The sequence below is a fragment of the Labeo rohita genome, unplaced genomic scaffold (assembly GCF_022985175.1).
Source record: "Labeo rohita strain BAU-BD-2019 unplaced genomic scaffold, IGBB_LRoh.1.0 scaffold_289, whole genome shotgun sequence".
NCBI classification, from domain to species: domain Eukaryota; kingdom Metazoa; phylum Chordata; class Actinopteri; order Cypriniformes; family Cyprinidae; genus Labeo; species Labeo rohita.
The window spans coordinates 68326-89026 of NW_026129199.1; the positions used below are offsets into that span (position 1 = coordinate 68326).

The 20701-nt window shown below is 43.1% G+C and overlaps 3 protein-coding genes across 3 annotated transcripts; all 3 read left to right on the plus strand.

The window, feature by feature from the left end:
- Positions 1 to 5059: 5059 nt before the first annotated feature.
- Positions 5060 to 6196, plus strand: LOC127160113 (uncharacterized protein K02A2.6). The gene is given in 1 exon segment (XM_051102771.1): positions 5060 to 6196. A coding segment is annotated over 1 exon segment (1137 nt).
- A 5767-nt stretch (positions 6197 to 11963) lies between these two features.
- On the plus strand, positions 11964 to 12758 carry LOC127160115 (olfactory receptor 13C8-like). Its single transcript, XM_051102772.1, has one exon. It carries the CDS (start codon positions 11964 to 11966, stop codon positions 12756 to 12758), a length of 795 nt encoding a protein of 264 aa, XP_050958729.1.
- A 3939-nt stretch (positions 12759 to 16697) lies between these two features.
- On the plus strand, positions 16698 to 17633 carry LOC127160116 (olfactory receptor 1500-like). Its single transcript, XM_051102773.1, has one exon. It carries the CDS (start codon positions 16698 to 16700, stop codon positions 17631 to 17633), a length of 936 nt encoding a protein of 311 aa, XP_050958730.1.
- Positions 17634 to 20701: the final 3068 nt, after the last annotated feature.

The following is a 20701-nucleotide window of genomic DNA, read 5'->3' on the forward strand; positions in this document are numbered from 1 at the left end:
ACTGGTCTAATTTTAGTCAGTGATTTAAGTACATGAATAATGAATAAACTGTATACCTTGTTTTTAACATTCTTTCAAATGATTTCCTCTAGATCGCTCTGAAAATCACAGTCATTTGGCTGAAGGGTCGGTAAACTGGCTATGTCCTCAAACACATTCACATAGGTGTTAAAATAAACTCCTAGATTTAAGAGATTCTCAAGCTGCTGGATGCCGGAGACAGAGGTGATTGGGACACTCTGGACGGAGGGCGATGTGACCACGTCTCTGAAGGGTAAGGGGCCATCAGAATCAACTGTCTGCTGGGCCAATCTGCAGCTAAAACAGTGGGGGTGAAAAAAAAAATCAAACAAAAATCGAACTCAACCAAACATGCACTGTATTGACTTTACTGTAATAACAAGATTTAATGTTTTGTATTCACATTTAACAAATTAGTTCATTAATATTTTAAGTAAAGGGTCTTTAAAACAAAGTGTAACGTAGCCACTAGATGGCGCCCAAACTCCGTAACAGTTGTTTAGTGGAGTGAAGGTTTTTTTTTTTTTTTTTTTTTCATTTGCTCAAACCATAAGTCAGTACTGGTTCAGTGCACCTTTTTGATCTCACCTCCCTTTTTGTCTTTACGTTAGAAGCCTCTGAGTTCATGCAAATAAACCTTGTGTTTGAAACTTACCTCGTCATTGCCTCTCTCAGCTGTGACAAAAATTCTAATGACATTCAAAAAAAATGAACTTTACAGCTAAAATAGTACACAACATTTAACAAAATTAAAATGTTTTTATAAAATTATAAGCTTCACATTTTTGCTTTTAAACCTTCCAAAACTGTCCTATTTTACTTTCATTGTGAGTGCCTTGATGTAACCTTAATTTTGTCTGTTAAAATATTTTTTTTGCTGTAATAAACATTATGCTGCAAATACTGTCAGTTGAGATTTATTTGTATTAAATATTCCTTTAAAATTCTCTCAGAGCTCACCTTAAGTGGCTTGACACCAGCACACAACCAAAACGCTCTGGTTACAAACATAACCTCGGTTCCCTGAGATAAGGGAACAAGCGTTACAGATAACATTTTTATGAGGAAACTCCTGTTTCTCTGATACTGAGACCCTGATACTTTGTTCACATTCGTGTAACTGCATGAACAAATGGCACTTCAACTGACTAACTGCCCAGTCATTAGATTGCATGATTTTCTGTGATGGCTTCGACATATGATTTGGACAGGACAGGTCTTCGTTCCAGTCAGAAGACTGGTTTTTCAAGGGCATAGAGGTGTCTCGTAGATGGGACTCTAGCCGAGGATGCCAAATCAGGAGGTCTGTCCTCAACGGTATCGGGCAAAGGGCTGCCGATAGCAGCTGAATCAGCTCGGGAACCACGTCTGATTTCTCCAGAGGGGGTGGGGAAGGCATACAAGCAAGCGCTGGACCATTCATGGGTCATGGTATCTCACTGCTTCAAAAAGTAAATTGGGCAGTGGAAGTTGTCTTCTGAGGCGAAGCATTCTACCTCTGCCTCTCCAAAAACAGACCAGATCATTTGAACAAATTGGGTATGTAGTCTCCATTTACCTGGTGCTACCTGAAAGGCATGTCCACTCCTTGGTTCAGTCTGCCTGGCACATGAACTGCTCTCAGCGAGAGGAGATTGCACTGTGCCCATAAAAACATCCTGTGATGGGAGTGTGACCTGAGACCACCTTGGTGATTCATAAAGGCTACCACCATCATGTTGTCAATGCAGACCTGGTGCCCATTTAAGGCCAGTAGGAAGGCTTTCAGGGCTAGAGAAACTGCCATCATCTCGAAGGACGGTACATGGGCTTTGAGGCAATATTGAAGGGGCCACATATGAACTATTCCCAGAAAGACAACTTGCTGCCTGGGAGTCAGAGTGCTTTTGGCTAAACTGATTTTTAGCCCAAGCTGCTCCAGATGGCTGAGTAACAGCGACCTGTGAGTGATGAACTCCTGTTCTTATCCAGATAATATAAGCCAGTCATCGAGGTAATTCATTATGCGGATTCCCATCTGCCTCAGGGGGAAAAAAGCTGCATTCACATACTTTGTAAAAAAATGATTGCACAGTTTAGACGCCTGAGACTGCCATTTCTCTTGAAAAAGAGGAAGTAGCGGCTGTTAAACCCTGACTCACTGTTTACTGGAGGTTCCTTTTGCAAGCAAGCTTTGCACATTGGACTGGAGGAAATGAGAATCGTTGTCCTGTACTGAAGTTTGAATGATGCCTCTGAACTGAGGTGGCCCGCGAACAAACCTAACACGAATAACCTTGTTCTATGGTTTTTACAATCCAGCTTGACACATTCGGAATGGCTTTCCAAGCCTGAAGCCAAATGGCAAGCAGTCTGAATTCCTTGTGGTAATGAGAAGAGGAGAAATGCTCCTTTGAGTATGTGGATCTTCCATCACAGTGGTAGTTTTGTTGGGCACGCACCTGTAGTGTATTGTGTGAGATAGAACTCAGGAATATATAGAATAGTTGGCCACTCTTGTATTGACGCTGAGTTCGAGTTTAGTTGGCCAACCCCTTTTTCCTTGTAAGCATTCCCCGTTGTTATTACTGCTGACAGGTCAGTAAAGTTTAAGAAGAAAAATGCCCACCTGTGTCTAGACTCTTTATTGAGTTTATCACGCAACGAGCACAACAGTTGGCGACGAGGTTTACACGGACACGATAAAGACGCCGAGACACTTTTCCTATTTTTTTTTTCTGGGAAAAGTAAGAAGAAAGCAGCATTGAAAAGGGAGAGGACAACGCAACTCTTCGCTGTAAGTGAAACAAGAAAGATGGCTGGTTATATTGGAAAACTTGACCCTTTTGATAGCGCGTCGGACGATTGGACAATGTATTGTGAACGTATGGAGCAGTATTTCAAAGCCAACGACATTGAAAATGAAAAGCGTGTATCTGTGTTATTGAGTGCAATTGGAGGAAGAGCATATGCATTGCTGAGAAGCCTCACTGCACCTGTAAAGCCTGCTGATGTTAGTTTTGACAACATTGTTAAAAGAATGCAGGACCATCTAGCGCCAAAACCGCTGCTCATAGCGGAGCGATTCAGATTTCATAAGCGGAATCAGAACGAAGGAGAGTCAATCGCCACAAATTAATGGAAAAATCATCCGAATGGAATTGGACACAGGCTCCGTGTCAGTGATGTCACAAAATGAGTTTGAAAGAAATTTTAAGAAAGCCAAGTTAAAGCCATTACCTGTCAAACTAAAAACATACACCAGTGAACCTATACTTCCCATTGGGGTAATGCCGGTAACTGTTGAGTACAATGATCAATGTAGTGAATTGGATCTGTACATAGTACAGACAGAAGGACCAGCACTTTGGGGACGTGACTGGTTGCGAAAGTTAAGGTTGGATTGGAAATCCATTAAAAGTTTGCAAGTCACAGTTCCTGATGGACTGAGTACTCAAAGGAAACTGGAAAAAGTGCTTGATTGTGCAGCAACAGTGTTTCAACCAGGCATGGGAACCTTGAAGCATATCAAGGGAAAAATAACACTGAAGGAGGACGCAGTGCCTAAGTTTCATAAGGCACGTCCAATTCCCTATGCTGTCGCCAGAAAGTGGAAATTGAGCTGGATCGATTGGAAGCTGAAGGAATACTATCCAAGGTTGACTGGAGTCCCTGGGCAACTCCCGTTGTTCCTGTCTCCAAGAAGAATGGAAGTGTAAGACTCTGTGGAGATTTTAAAGTGTCTGTTAACCCCGAGCTGCATGTAGAACAATATCCACTACCAAGAATAGAGGATATCTTTGCCACACTTTCTGGGGGAGACACTTCAGCAAAATCGACCTGGCGGAAGCATATTTACAGATGGAAATGGAGGAAGACTCCAAAGTGCTTCTGACTATAAACACACATAAGGGATTGTATCGTTATAACAGGCTGGTTTTTGGCATTTCCTCAGCACCCGCTTTATGACAGAGGGCTATGGATCAGGTGCTTCAAGGCTGCCCTGGTACTCAATGCTACCTCGACGACATCATCGTTACAGGTGAAAATGACAGTATCCATTTGGAGAACTTGGCATGTGTGTTAAAGAGACTGGGAGATTACGAGTTACGTGCAAGACATGGCAAATGTGAGCTCTTTAAGAGCAGCATCACATACTGTGGACATCAAATCAACACCAATGGCCTACGTAAGTGTCCTGACAAGTTGAGAGCCATTGCAGAGGCTCCACCACCAAAAGACATCTTACAGTTGAGGTCGTTCTTGGGATTCGTCAATTAAAAAAACAGATTTTTGCCAAATCTAGCCACTGTTCTCTATCCTCTTAATGCCCTGTTGCAAGCAGGAAAGAAATGGATGTGGACCAAGCAGTGTGCAGAAGCTTTTCAGGAAGCCAAGAGACTGGTGATGTCAGACACAGTTTTGACTCATTTTGACCCCCATAAGCCAATGAAATTGGCATGCGACGCCTCACCGTATGGCATCGGTGTGGTGTTGTCCCACGTGAGGAGTGATGGGACTGAACGGCCTATAGCCTTCGCTTCAAGTTCCCTCAGCACTGCAGAGAAGAACTATGCGCAGATTGATAGGGAGGCGCTGAGTCTTGTCTGGGGGGATTAAACGATTCAATCAGTATCTGTATGGGAACGAGTTTACCTTGGTCACTGACCATCAGCCTCTGGTTTCCATATTCAGTCCACAGAAGGGAGTTCCGCTGACAGCTGCAGCACGGTTGCAGAGATGGGCTTTGTTCCTAGGAGGACACAGATACCGGATTGAATTCAAAAGACATGCAAATGCTGATGGACTCTCACGCCTGCCATTAGACCTTACCAGCACAGAGTCAGTGAAAGAAAGCATACCTTTGGATGTTTTTACTCTTGCACAGCTGGAGGGCTCCCCTGTTACAGCTGAAATGGTTCAGAGAGAAACCAGGAAGGATCCCACATTGTCTCAAGTGTACACAGCTACACGAAATGGCTGAAATGCAGAAGCCAAGAGCCGGTTCGCACAGTACTATCAGCGCCGTGACGAACTGACTTTGGATGGAGGATGTATCATGTGGGGTTTTAGAGTCATTATACCTCCTAATTTGCGAACTCGAGTCTTGGAGGAGCTTTATGTCGGACATTTAGGAGTAGTAAAGATGAAGTCACTTGCCAGAAGCTTTGTATGGTGGCCAGGAATAGATCAGCAGATCGAGCAGCTTGCCATGCATTGCTCAGGATGTCAGCATGTTCCAAAGATGCCAAAAGCAGCCCCATTGCACGCTTGGGAATGGCCCGCTCTGCCATGGCAAAGGATACATGTTGATTTTGCGGGCCCCTTCATGGGCACTACGTTTCTCATTGTTGTTGATGCATGTACAAAGTGGCCCGAAGTCTTCAGCATGACCTCCACAACTGCTTCTCAAACTGTGACAGTACTGAGAGAACTCTTTGCAAGGACTGGTGTACCAGAACAGCTGGTGAGCGACAACGGGCCCCAGTTTGTATCTGCAGAGTTTCAAGTCTTCCTTAAGAACAACGGGATCAAACATGTGACCTCAGCGCCCTACCACCCTGCCACAAATGGCCTAGCTGAGAGATTTGTGCAAAGCTTGAAGAATGCTCTGCGTGCCATGACAAACGGAAAAATTACACTAAATCAAAAATTGCTAAATTTCCTATTTGCATATTGAAACGCAGCTCATGCTACCACGAATCGAACCCCAGCCATGTTGTTTCTGGGAAGACCTTTACGCTCTAGGCTGGATTTGTTGAAACCAAATCTGAAAAGAACCGTACAGGACAAACAACTGAAACAATCGCAAGGAGGAGGAAAAACACGCAAGTTGGAAGTTGGAGATAGCGTGCTTGCTAGGGATTACAGAGGAGATCACAAGTGGATGTCTGCAAGAATCAAAGAAAGAACAGGTCCACTCTCGTATACAGTGGAAGTTGCTCCCGACATCCTCTGGAGGCAGCACATTGATCAGCTGAGAAGCTCAAATGTTCCTCTGGAAAGTGTTCCAGTGAGTGCTCCAGTAAGTGTTCCATCTACACCTGCTGTCTCTGCTACCAATGGAAGTGACATGGCACTACCACCAGAAGACACTGTAACTCCCTGTAAGGCACCACAATCACCTGTTCCTACCTGTGAAAAGAGACGTTACCCTACCTGCATACGGAAACCTCCAAACTGTCTGGATTTATAAGAACTGAAAAAAAAGAGAGAGAAATATTTCCAGGAAACATTAGTTATTTGATTGTTACCTTTATTTATTTATTTTCTTTGAAAAAACAAACAAACAAACAGTGTAATGTTTATTTGTAAGGAAATTGTTTGTTGAGACTTCTTTATTTAGAGGGGAGGAAGTGTAGTGTATTGTATGAGATAGAACTCAGGAATATATAGAATAGTTGGCCACTCATGTCTTGACACTGAGTTCGAGTTCGAGGCCAACCCCTTTTTCCTTGTAAGCATTCAGGAATATATAGAATAGTTGGCCACTCTTGTCTTGACACTGAGTTCGAGTTCGAGGCCAACCCCTTTTTCCTTGTAAGCATTCCCCGTTGTTATTACTGCTGACAGGTAAAGTTTAAGAAGAAAAATGCCCACCTGTGTCTAGACTCTTTCTTGAGTTTATCACGCAACGAACACAACAGCACCGAAAGGCAGGTCCAGTTTAAAAAGAACTTCCAGCGTTTTAGCAGGCTGCTGAGTAGATGGAGCCTTCTGGCATTTGAAGCAGCCACCAAATTGAATTGCTTCGGCAGGAAGTGGCATATGGCCTGCGAAGACTTCTGAGCCACCCATGCAGTGGCCTTTGTAGCATGCAGAGCCAGGTCAGTCGCTGTGCACAGCACATTAAAGGCATCAGGATTTGGGCTAAACTCATCCATGATATGTCATATGGAGCGCTGAGACAGCCTCGCTAGCTGCTGAATAGAGTATACTCACTAGAGAGGAGGTCATCCTGCAGAGCATAGATGGATGTGGTGCATGGGCTTTTACCCCGGGTCTGACGGAGGGCACAGATGTGCAACAACTGCCTCGTTGAGAGGGGGACCTCACCATATTCTCTTTCTTAAGCAGCATCAACGGTGGTGACCGCAGCAGAAGTGGAGAAGTTAACAAGACGAAAATTGGGCACGCAACATCTTGTTGAGTTTGCTGTGAACTTCTGGGAAGAACAGGGCGGGCCGCTGGCGAGAAGATCGTTGACGGTGTCCTTTCCGGTACCACTCATCTAAAAGGCTGCGGAAAACCTCTTCAGAAGCTGAACAAGCTAGGTCGAGATCCTTTCTAGCCTTAGTGAGATCGAGAATCAGCTCACTGTCCACGCTTGGCCATATTGGTTGAAATGAAGGGAAGGAGCCTGGGTCTTCACCAGAACACACCCACTCCTCTGTGTCAGAAGCCTTCAATGACACAGAGTCATCAGCATCAACTTGCTCCTCCGAGCTGCCGAAGGAATCCAAGGCGCTCGCAGCTGACGAGGGGCACTGATCCTCACTCGTTAAGGACACAGGTGAATTGAGACGTTGCAGGGAGCGTAAAGCATGTGGGCCTTGCGACAGCATAAGTACACTCGAGTCCACTTTATGCAATGAGAGACCGTTTGATCACTGTTTCTTCAGACAGTCCTCATCTTGATCTCAACATAGTCTCCTTCCTTTTCATCCAGAATGGCTTGGAGAAGCTGGTTTCTTCTGTAGCTTTACTTGATGGTAAACTCATTGTAGACCTGCTCATTGAGAAACAACACATGCTGCTCAGCTAAATCTATTAAAAACAGAATTACATTTGCTTTAAGATTTTAAATGTTAAATTATCTCAGAAAAAAACTACAGAAAATCAACAGATATTACACACAGTTGGGTCCTGTGAAATGGTCACTACACTGACCAGTCAATCAAAGATTTTTAGAAAAGTTAAGGCCTAATATTAAGGCAGCTAATATTCAGCTTTTTTGGCAATGAATTGAAGACTGAAGGTTTTACTTTATAGCCTGTAATCTGCTCCAGACTTTGATCTTCGTAATTTCATTTTGCCTTTTAAAACCTTTTCAAATCTGTGATGATTTTATAAAAAAAAGGCTCTTTTTCCCCACTCTTAAATGCCTTGTGTTTTTTCTTCTGCATAATATTTAATAATTTCCTTATTATTCCATGTCTTATTGTTGTATATGTTAACAAGCTTTGAAGGTATAGACGCATCTCACAAAAGTTTCTGTATGAAGTAAGCACCTCTGTGTACTCATGGTCCATTAACCTTTCTATTTCATCAGCAGACCATATCTTTGTGAAGAGACCTGGCACCCCTGGTTTCTCCCTTTTATTATGAACAACGCTTGGATTGTCACTTGGCCTTCAAGAGAACACAAATGGCATTTGGAAATCATCTTCATTTCACTGAAAGTGAGGTATAGGTAACATAACCAAAATTACCAATGATGTTACATGGAAAGTCATAAAGCCATTGCACACTAATAATTATATTTGCATTGTCTAATAAGCAAAGTGACAAATAAAATATGACTGTGTATTTGAAGAACCAATCTAAGCATCAAACGTACAGTATGACGTGTTTCATGACGTGTCTCTTGTGATCGAGGGAAGAGTTCATAAAATGAGGAGTCAATGAATTTCTGTTAGTATAGAGGTGCACTGGACAGAAAAGTTTCACTCATTCCAAATATAAGGCTACTAAAGGTGTCACGTATCCTTTTTGTCATCGTGTGTTTTTGTTGTGATTTCACCATGTGCTCCCTGGACTCAGCCCTCTCGTCACCCTAGTCACGCCCTCCTTGTTTCTTCCTGAGTGTTTCATTGTCCTCACCTGTGTATGTTCTGATTAGTTTGTGTATTTAAGTTCCTCCTTGTGTTTAGTTCCCTGTCGGTCTTTATTGTTGCATATTGTTGATTAGTGTGTTTCTACGTGTGTGGATATCGCTCTGTGTTCCTGTCTGTTCCTCGTGAAAGTAATTAAAATTAGATTTGTTCCGTACGTTGTATCCTGTCTTCCATCCTGCAGCAACAGCGTGACAGAAAGACCGACCACACTATGGATCGGGCTGAGGAAAGACTGTGGAGACTGCGGCAGGGCGACCGGGAGTTGGAGCGGTATGTGGAGGATTTCATTGAGCTATCCGATCAGGTGGGTTGGCCCGATGCCTCTCTCGGCGCTGTGTTTCTGATGGGGCTGAGTGACGAGACTATTCGTTGTGATGCTCCCTCCTGTAATTACTCCTTAAGTGAACTTCTCAATCTTATTCTTTATTTAAATGGCTCAGATTTTGAAATAGAGGAAGTAAAGAATATTGGTGGGTCTCGTCATTCAGTCCCCTCTGAGACACAGTATATCGAGCCAGCTCATCCTGAGCCAAGAGCCCCCACATACCGTACCAACGACTCAAGACGCCTGCCCAGTCCCAAATCTCCTATCCTCCTCCAGTTCCGCCGCTGTCCTCAGCCCGATGCGGCCGGCCTCATCCCCGCGCTCTAATCCGCCGGCCACCGCCCAGAGCCCTGTCCCTCGGGCCGCCACGCCAGCGTCTGCTCGCAAGATGGCCGCCACGCCAGCGTCTGCTCGCAAGATGGCCGCCACGCCAGCGTCTGCTCGCAAGATGGCCGCCACGCCAGCGTCTGCTCGCAACATGGCCGCCACGCCAGAGCCTGCTCGCAAGATGGCCGCCACGCCAGAATCTGCACGTAAGATGGCCTCCGTTCCTGAGCCCCGGCCAAGATGGCCTCCATTCCTGAGCCCCCGGCCAAGATGGCCTCCGTTCCTGAGCCCCAAGCCAAGATGGCCCCCAAGCCTGAGTCCCCAGTCATGATTGCTGAAATGAACATTATGGACAGGGCAATCCCACTGGAGTTCACTGCTCCTATTATCTCCCCTAATTCTCCTAAGCCTCCGCTGGTTCCGTCCAGCCTTCCTGAGCCTCCGCTGGTTCCGTCCAGCCTTCCTGAGCCTCCGCTGGTTCCGTCCAGCCTTCTTAACCCTCCGCTGGTTCCGCCCAGCCTTCCTGAGTCAAGTCAAGTTGTGGCTGTTTTCCCCGAGTCAAGTCGGGTTGCAGCTACTGAATCAAGTCGGGTTGCAGCTGCGTTTCCCGAGGCGGGTCAGGTTCCTGAGTCACGTCAAGTTGCAGCTGCAGCTACTGAGCCAAGTCAAGCCACGGCTGTGGTTCCTGAGTCAAGTCACGTCACGGCTGAGTCAAGTCACGTCACGGCTGAGTCAAGTCACGTCACGGCTGAGTCAAGTCACGTCACGGCTGAGTCAAGTCACGTCACGGCTGAGTCAAGTCACGTCACGGCTGAGGCAAGTCACGTCACGGCTGAGTCAAGTCACGTCACGGCTACATCTCCTGAGTCAAATCAAGTTCCTGGTGCTTCTCATAAGCCAAGACAAAGCCCAGCTCGCCCTCCAGAGCCGGAGCTCTGCCCAGCTCGCCCTCCAGAGCCGGAGCTCTGCCCAGCTCGCCCTCCAGAGCCGGAGCTCTGCCCAGCTCGCCCTCCAGAGCCGGAGCTCTGCCCAGCTCGCCCTCCAGAGCCGGAGCTCTGCCCAGCTCGCCCTCCAGAGCCGGAGCTCTGCCCAGCGCGCCCTCCTGAGCCGGCTCCTCCTTCAGCGCGCCCTCCTGAGCCGGCTCCTCCTTCAGCGCGCCCTCCTGAGCCGGCTCCTCCTTCAGCGCGCCCTCCTGAGCCGGCTCCTCCTTCAGCGCGCCCTCCTGAGCCGGCTCCTCCTTCAGCGCGCCCTCCTGAGCCGGCTCCTCCTTCAGCGCGCCCTCCTGAGCCGGCTCCTCCTTCAGCGCGCCCTCCTGAGCCGGCTCCTCCTTCAGCGCGCCCTCCTGAGCCGGTTCCTCCTTCAGCGCGCCCTCCTGAGCCAGCACCTCATCCAGTGCTCCCTAGGGCTGGCAGTATTGTAAATTCCCCCAAGAAAATTTTGGGGGGGGGCTACCCGCCATGGCCTCCTGAACTGTCTGTCCGGCCATGGCCTCCTGAACTGTCTGTCCGGCCATGGCCTCCTGAACTGTCTGTCCAGCCATGGCCTCCTGAACTCCCTGATCCGCCATGGCCACCTGAAATGTTTACCCGGCCATGGCCTCCTGAGCCCCCAGACCCGCCATGGCCACCTGAACTGTTTACCCGGCCATGGCCTCCTGAGCCCCCAGACCCGCCATGGCCACCTGAACTGTCTGTCCGGCCATGGCCTCCTGAACTCCCTGATCCACCATGGCCTCCTGAACTCCCTGATCCGCCCTGGAGGTACGCCCCTAAGTACCCGGTGTCTGTCCAGCACGGACCTCCAGGGCGCCCACCCCCCCACCCCAGTGTATGTTTTACGGCGCGAGTCGCGCCTTGTGTGAGGGGGGGGTAATGTCACGTATCCTTTTTGTCATCGTGTGTTTTTGTTGTGATTTCACCATGTGCTCCCTGGACTCAGCCCTCTCGTCACCCTAGTCACGCCCTCCTTGTTTCTTCCTGAGTGTTTCATTGTCCTCACCTGTGTATGTTCTGATTAGTTTGTGTATTTAAGTTCCTCCTTGTGTTTAGTTCCCTGTCGGTCTTTATTGTTGCATATTGTTGATTAGTGTGTTTCTACGTGTGTGGATATCGCTCTGTGTTCCTGTCTGTTCCTCGTGAAAGTAATTAAAATTAGATTTGTTCCGTACGTTGTATCCTGTCTTCCATCCTGCAGCAACAGCGTGACAAAAGGTTACTGTGTAATTGATATAAAGCCATGCAGGGTAAAGAATTCATTTAACTCATTGGTGATTTTTAGTGATTTTTGAAATGTAAACTTCATTCTGCTTGTCTACCCATGTCATAACCTTATGAATTAAACAATTATCTTTGCATATGATCTGTATTACTTGACTGTAAAATTTGAAAGTTGATAAGCATTTATTTTGTCTTTGTTTTTGCTCTTTTTTCTGTTTATAGTCAAAGACTAATTGGTTTCTGAGGGATTTTACAGCAATGGCAGTCAACAACTTCTCTCAGATCACTGAATTCTACCTGCTGGGATTTCCAGGACTTCATCTACAGTATTATGCGGTTGTGGGAACCTTTTTACTCTTTGTTTATGTAATACTGGCAAGTGGAAACATTTTAATCATTTCATATATTGTTAATGAAAGACGCCTTCATAAACCCACCTACATGATCTTCTGTAATCTTGCAGTGTGTGATCTTTTAACGGGAACCGTCATTCTGCCCAGAGCAGCTGCAAAGTATCTCGCTAACAATGATTATGTACCATTTAATTTATGTTTAGTGCAAATGTTTTTTGTTCATTACTTAGGGGCAGTTAGTTCTGTTATTTTACTATTAATGGCCCTGGATCGGTTTGTTGCAGTATGCTACCCTCTTCGATATCCTGCTATTATCACAAATCAGCATATTGTATATGCGTGCACAGTATGTTGGTTGTTTATTTTAGTAATTTTAACATTCATTACTTATCAAACTAAAAAAATTCATTTCTGTACTACGAATGTAATAAGTAATTGCTTCTGTGATTACAATTCATTAGTTAAAATTGGCTGTGGAGATCAGACAGAGCTGAAGAGTAATGTTCTAGGTGTTGGCTTGTTTTTTCTTTTAGGTCCTCTAATATTCATCATATTTTCATACATTGCCATCATCAGATCTGTTTTCAAACTCTCAAGTGTTCAGGCCAGATTTAAAACATTTTCCACATGTGCCCCTCAGCTTTCAATCATATGTTTTTACTTTTTGCCTAGATATATTGTGCATCTATTTGACGAGTGAGTTATCTGACTTCGCTGACCTGTTCAATGACCTGAGGAAACAGAGAAACTCGGGAGGGGAAGGCATACAAGCAAGCGCTGGGCCATTCATGGGTCATGGTATCTCAGCACTTCAAAAAGTAAATTGGGCAGTGGAAGTTGTCTTCTGAGGCAAAGAGGTCTACCTCTGCCTCTCCGAAAACAGACCAGATCATTTGAACAAATTGGGTATGTAGTCTCCATTTTCCTGGTGCTACCTGAAAGGCATGTCCACTCCTTGGTTCAGTCTGCCTGGCACATGAACTGCTTTCAGCGAGAGGAGATTGCACTGTGCCCATAAAAGGAGGTGTCGCACCATCCTGTGATGGAAGTGTGACCTGAGACCACCTTGGTGATTCATAAAGGCTACCACCATCATGTTGTCAATGCAGACCTGGTGCCCATTTAAGGCCAGTAGGAAGGCTTTCAGGGCTAGAGAAACTGCCATCATCTCGAAGGACGGTACATGGGCTTTGAGGCAATATTGAAGGGGCCACATATGAACTATTCCCAGAAAGACAACTTGCTGCCTGGGAGTCAGAGTGCTTTTGGCTAAATTGATTTTTAGCCCAGATGGCTGAGTAACAGCGACCTGTGAGTGATGAACTCCTGTTCTTATCCGGCTAATATAAGCCAGCCATCGAGGTAATTCATTATGCGGATTCCCATCTGCCTCGGGGGGAAAAGCTACATTCACGCACTTTAAAAAAAAAAATGAGCGCACGGTTTAGATGCCTGAGATTGCCATTTCTCTTGAAAATGAGGAAGTAGCGGCTGTTAAACCCTGGGCTGGAGGACATGAGCATCGTTGTCCTGTACTGAAGTTTGAATGATGCCTCTGAAACGAGGTGGCCCGCGAACAAACCTAACATGAATAACCTTGTTCTATGGTTTTTACAATCCAGCTTGACACATTCGGAATGGCTTTCCAAGCCTGGAGCCAAATGGCAAGCAGTCTGAATTCCTCATGGTAATGAGAAGAGGAGAAATGCTCCTTTGAGTATGTGGATCCTCCATCACAGTGGTAGTTTTGTTGGGCACGCACCGAAAGGCAGGTCCAGTTTAAAAAGAACTTCCAGAGTTTTAGCAGGCTGCTGAGTAGATGGAGCCTTCTGGCATCTTGAAGCAGCCACTGAATTGAATTGCTTCGGCAGGAAGTGGCATATGGCCGGCGAAGACTTCTGAGCTGCCTTAAAGCGTTCTGCAAATCCATTCACGGTTGGGCCGAACAGTCCCTTAGGAGAGACTGGGGAGTCGAGGAAGGAAACCCTGTAAGCATTCCTGATCTCTGTTAAAGTTTGCCTAAGGTGGTGTTTCAGCACCACCAAGTTTGCCATGACCTTGCCACCCCTGCAGTGGCCTTTGTAGCATGCAGAGCCAGGTCAGTCACTGTGCACAGCACATTAAAAGCATCAGTAGGCTGAATTTTTGATGTCTGGAATGCTGGTTAGGTAGGTTTTGCTGAATGGTTTCACTAGAAAGGTCCTCCTGCTGGTTAGATGGATGTGGAACACACCCACGGGCTCCTGGATGGCAAGATGTGCAACAACCGCCTCTTTGTGATACAGCTCACCATATTCTCTTGCTTCAGAGCTGCAATGGTGGTGAGCAAGAAGTGGTACTTTGATGAGGCGAAAATTGGGCATGCCACATCCTGGTGAGTTCAGTGAACTTGCGGGCACAGAGCAAGTAAATCACTAGGCTCACTGAAAGGGAAGGGAGTAATTAAAATCTAGCCACTCTAATCTGCACTGTTTCTTCCATTTGATTATTCATGAGCCACACTCGCAGCACAACTTTTGCAACAATGTCATTAAAATTTGCTAAAAAAATGTGCACTTTTTAATCCGTCGGATGGCTGCAGAGGAAGGCTTGCACACTGATTTTCGTGTGCTAGGGTCTTTACTACAGCGAGCAGCAGATTTTACCATTTTTTTGCCAGGCAGGGATAGCTAAAATTTTAATGCAATAAAGCTTCTTGCTTTGACTTCTTGCTTCAGAGTCCAGCGAGGAGGTGATCTTCATCGCTGAAGGAGAAAAATTCTGACAAGTGGAGCACTGAGCTGACTTATATAGCAGTTGGCTCCTCCCCTTTTGAAGCAGCATTTTTTGTGCAGTTACATGAATGTGAACAAATTAGGCTTCAGTATCAGAGTAAACAGAAGTTTCCCCATCAGCATACTTAATGCAATGAGAGACCATTTGATCACTGTTTCTTCTGACAGTCCTCATCTTGATCTCAACATTGTCAAATCCCCTAGAGTCTCCTTCCTTTTCATCCAGAATGGCTTGGAGAAGCTGGTTTCTTCTGTAGATTTACTTGATGGTAAACTCACTGTAGGCCTGCTCATTGAGAAACAACACATGCTGCTCAGCTAAATCTATTAAAAACAGAATTACATTTGCTTTAAGATTTTAAATGTTGAACTATCAGAAAAAAAAGACAAAAAACTACAGAAAATCAACAGATATTACACACAGTTGGGTCCTGTGAAATGGTCACTACACTGACCAGCCAATCAAAGATTTTTAGAAAAGTTAAGGCCTAATATTAAGGCAGCTAATATTCAGCTTTTTTGGCAACAAAATAATAACTACCTTTGTAACATGCTGAGACTCTGCATATTCTTTAAGTTCAGTTTAATATATCAGCAGATACTGGGGGCAAGGATGTAAACACCCTACTTTAAAGTTGCAGATAATATAGAGTTAGGGCCTGCGGTTGTTCTGTCTCCGTAGCAGATTCTTAACTTCATATTCTTGTATTTTAAATGGAGGAGTCATAGAACTGGGCCAGGAGGGCAGCATTGGCTGACCTACCTTTCAATCCATTGTGTTGTCAATTTGACTATAGAGCGCATCAAGTTCATCAGAAAATATAATATCATCATATAAGATTGAAGGTTTTACTTTATAGCCTGTAATCTGCTCCAGACTTTGATCTTCAGTTCATTTTCCAAATTACACTTGTAATTTCCTTTTGCCTTTTTAACACCTTTTTGAATCTTTGATAATTTTATAAAGCTCTTTTTCCCCACTCTTAAATGCCTTGTTTTTCCTTCTGCATAATATTTAATAATTTCCTTATTATTCCATGTCTTATTATTTTTAATGTTAACAAGCTTTGAAGGTATACACACATCTCACAAAAGTTTCTATATGAAGTAAGCACCTCTGTATACTCATCCAAATCACAGCATGACTTCTTAAAAACAGACCAATCAGTGACCTCTAGGTGGTCCATTATTCTATTTCATCAGCAGACCATATCTTTGTGAAAAGACCAGGCACCCCTCCCTTTTATTTTGAACAACCCTTGGATTGTCAGAACACAAATGGCATTTGGAAATCATCTTCATTTCACTGAAAGTAAGGTATAGGTAAAATAACCAAAATCACCACTGATGTTACTTGGAAAGTCATAAAGTCATTGCACACTAATAATTATATTTGCATTGTCTAATAAGCAAAGTAACAAATAAAATATGACTGTGTATTTGAAGAACCTATCACCAAACATACAGTATGACGTGTTTCATGACGTGTCTCTTGTGATCGAGGGAAGAGTTCATAAACTGAGGAGTCAATGAATTTCTGTTAGTATAGAGGTGCACTGGACAGAAGAGTTTCACTCCTTTCTAAATATAAGGCTACTCAAGGTTACTGTGCAATTGATATGAAGCCATGCAGGGTAAAGAATTCATTTAACTCATTGGTAATTTTTTATGATTTTATGAAATGTAAACTTCATTCTGCTTGACTACCCATGTCATGACCTTATGAATGAATTAATTATCTTTGCATATGATCTGTATTACTTGTACTGTAATATTTGAAAGTTGATAAGCATTTATTTATTTTGTGTCTTTTTTTTTCCTGTTTACAGTCAAAGACTAATTGGTTTCTGTGGGATTTTGGAGCAATGGCAGTCAACAACTTCTCTCAGATCACTGAATTCTACCTGCTGGGATTTCCAGGACTTCATCCACAGTATTATGGGGCTGTGGGAACCTTTTTACTCTTTGTTTATGTAATACTGGCAAGTGGAAACATTTTAATCATTTCATATATTGTTAATGAAAGACGCCTTCATAAACCCACCTACATGATCTTCTGTAATCTTGCAGTGTGTGATCTTTTGTTTGGAAACGTCATTCTGCCCAGAACAGCTGCAAAGTATCTTGCTAACAATGATTATGTACCATTTAATTTATGTTTAGTACAAATGTTTTTTGTTCATTACTTAGGGGCAGTTAGTGCTTTTATTTTACTACTAATGGCCCTGGATCGGTTTGTTGCAGTATGCTACCCTCTTCGATATCCTGCAATTATCACAAATCAGCATATTACATATGCGTGCACAGTGTGTTGGTTGTTTATTTTAGTAATTTTACCATTAATTACTTATCAAACTAAGAAACTTAATTTCTGTACTACGAATGTAATAAGTAATTGTTTCTGTGATTTCAATTCATTAGATAAAATTGGCTGTGGAGATCAGACAGAGCTGAAGACTAATGTTCTAGGTGTTGGCTTGTTTTTTCTTTTAGGTCCTCTAATATTTATCATATTTTCATACATTGCCATCATCAGATCTGTTTTCAAACTCTCAAGTGTTCAGGCCAGATTTAAAACATTTTCCACATGTGCCCCTCAGCTTTTAATCATATGTTTTTACTTTTTGCCTAGATATATTGTGCATCTATGTAATGTAACCACAGGTGTTCAAATTGTGCTTGTTATGTGGTACAGTATTCTCCCACCTGTTGTTAACCCAATTATTTACTATCTGAAAACTCAGAAAATCAAGGCCGTCTTTATTAAGAGAGTGAGAGGGAAAAAGGCAACCTTCAGCTGAAAATATCTTCATGTTGAGACAAAGATAAATGCTTAATAAACCTGTATGTCTAATATGTTGTATATAATGCTATAGGAGCAATTTTGACCATTTTTATTGAAGAAACCAAAAACATATTTAGCAATGACATTTCAAAAATCACTCCTTACTGTGACTTTTCCAAAACATCATATTCTATTTATTAATACTGTCATCTGTTGATTAAATATCTATTTTCTTTTTAAAAAAGCATCTTTGATGATAGCTGCTTACTGTATTCTAAATTGTTAGTCAACAAATGTTCCTTTGAATTGTTTGCAAAATTGTGATTTTATATTTTATTTTTCTGTGAGTTATTTTTTCCAGCTTTTGTTTTTCAAGTGTTTTACTGTTTAGATTTTGCTGAGGATATGACTAAAATGACAAAACTCACATTATTGTAATGTCAAGAAACAGCTGGTTGTCATTATTTATTTATGTATTCATTGTAGCCAAGAATGTTATGACCCTGCGCAGAAATTTAATTTAAAAAATAAAGTAACATTGAAAAAAAATTCTGGAGTTAAAAGTGTGACAGCTAGGCCTTGTCTTCATTTTCAAAATACATGTCCATAAAATGTATTGCAAACAAATACTCAGCTACAACATACAGTTACTTTGTTCTATATTAAAATACAAATTACCTCATCTTTGACATTTTAATGATTGCAAAATTCACAGTTCAGCTCCATAAAAACTGTACAATCAGTCATGAACTGAAAGTGTAGTAGGACATAAGCCAATGTAATGTTATTGATCTGGCAACAGATGGCACTAATGTAACATGATTATTATGATCCTCGAAAACTGTTTTACACACAGATATAAACAATATTGATAATTCATATGACATCCATATATTAAAATAGTATATTTACACTTTTATTAATGTTCTTATGAAAGAAATTAATCACCAGTATTTCACTGGTCCAGTCAGTAATTTAAGTACATGAATTATAAATATGTACAATGTTATTGAATATATGCCTTCCATAAATAGTATATTTACACTTTTACTAATATTCTTATGAAAGGAATGTTTCACCAGTGAAGTACATGAATAATAAATGAACTGTATACCTTGTTTTTAACATTCTTTCAGATGATTTCCTCGTAATCACTCTGAAAATCACAGTCATTTGGCTGATGGGTCGGTAAACTGGCTATGTCCTCAAACACATCTGCATAGGTGTTAAAATGAACTCCTAGATTTAAGAGATTCTCAAGCTGCTGGATTCCGCCGGAGACAGAGGTGTTCGGGAGACTCTGTACAGAGGGTGATGTGACCACATCTCTGAAGGGTGAAGGCGCCATTAGAATAAACTGTCCTCTGAACCAATCTGCAGCTGAAACAAAAGAAAAAAAAATAAAGTAAAACAAAAATCAAACTCAACCAAACATCCACTGTATTGACTTAATAACTCATAACACGTTATAATGTTGTGTATTTACATTTAACAAAATTGGTTCATTAATATTTTAGCAACTTCCTGACTAATGTGAATGTTTCTGTTGCAAGTGGCACCATTATGGCAAGGACGGAGCATACAGGGGTTGCTGGTTATTTGAGATATAGTCACGTTGCTTTGTGCTTCCAGTAACTTTTTATGTGTGTTTGATATTCTGCTTGCCACATCTCCGGTTAGATACTGACCATTGTAGCTTTTCACTGCAGCCAGAAGCAGCATTTTATCTCCTTGCAACTTCATTCCAAACACGTGCATTTTAGATGCTTGTAAGTTAAAGAGGCTATCCAAAGCTTTGACAAATTTTAAATACTTCAAAGACAGGAATTCCTCAAGAGTAGATATGGAGATGTAAAACAACACACAGTTGTCCAGAGAGACGTTGGTAAAGCTTTTGTAACTGACGCAGATGCTGTTGTTGACTGAAGGGTGGAGCTGGTCACTCGCTTCGACTGAAATATTATAGGTTGCCTCTCTAAACATCATAAGTGGCCCGTTTTTGAATGTACAATTGAACACATCCAGTTCGTCCTGATCAGTCAGTCTTACATTTCCGATTAGTCCTCCTGGGAAGGAACTTCCATAACATTTTACCAATATATTAATGTTTCTCTGGAGCGGTGCATTATCATTTTTATCAAGAGTTTTCATATGAAATAAAGTGGTGGAGGACAATGGAGGCTTACCAGCATCTTGAACCACAATATGTATATGAAAAAGAGGGTTGCGTTCCCAATCAAAGGGTCTTGAGGTAACAAGAACACCATCAGATGTGAGCGAAAAACCCTCAGAAGGTCTCATCATCCAGTATGTGAAAGGACCTTGATTTGGAGGAAGATCATCATCTGTGGCTGCCAAGGTTAATTTTCTCGGATAAACCCTTCAGTGGTCAAAAGTTTGGGAGGATTGTCATTGACATCATTGATGGTGATAGCTACCTTTATGCTTCCGGTTACAGCAGGAGATCCCTCATCAACAGCAATGACCGTCAGGTTATAGAAGGCCCACATTTCTCTATTCAGGTGACTGTAAAGAAGGACCTATAAAGAAGGAGCTATTGATATTTCTATGTTCAATGCTATAAGAGAACCTGCTCCATTCTAGGATCACATCCTGGTAAACCGATTTGACTTTAGTTATGAAAGTCCCAATTGATATGTCCTTCAATACTACTGCAATGTACAGCATTGATTGGGTGTCCTTCGCCCAAACTTGCAAAACTGTGGTACCAATTAAAGCATTTTCTAAAATGGTGGCAATGTAATTAGTAAATGTAAATACAGGAGGGTTATCATTTAAATCCATCACATATACAGTGATATCAAGTCTCTCCATCTTAGGATGCCAGCCTCCATTCTTGGCAATGACATTTTGGAGGATGCCAAATCAGGAGGTCTGTCCTCAAAGGAGGTCTGTCCTCAGTGGTATCGGGCAAGGGGCTGCTGATAGCAGTTGAATCAACTCAGGAACCACGTCTGATTTCTCCAGAGTGGGGCCACCAGGAAGAGTGAGCATATGACTTCCCTGCCAGTCTGATGACCTGCAGAAACAGAGCAACTGTGGGGGGGAGGCATACAAGCAAGC

What these genes read in the sequence shown, in the direction of transcription:
- LOC127160116 (XM_051102773.1), top strand. Translation starts at nt 16,698, where the DNA reads ATGGCAGTCAACAACTTCTCTCAGATCACTGAATTCTACCTGCTGGGA.
- LOC127160115 (XM_051102772.1), top strand. Translation starts at nt 11,964, where the DNA reads ATGGCAGTCAACAACTTCTCTCAGATCACTGAATTCTACCTGCTGGGA.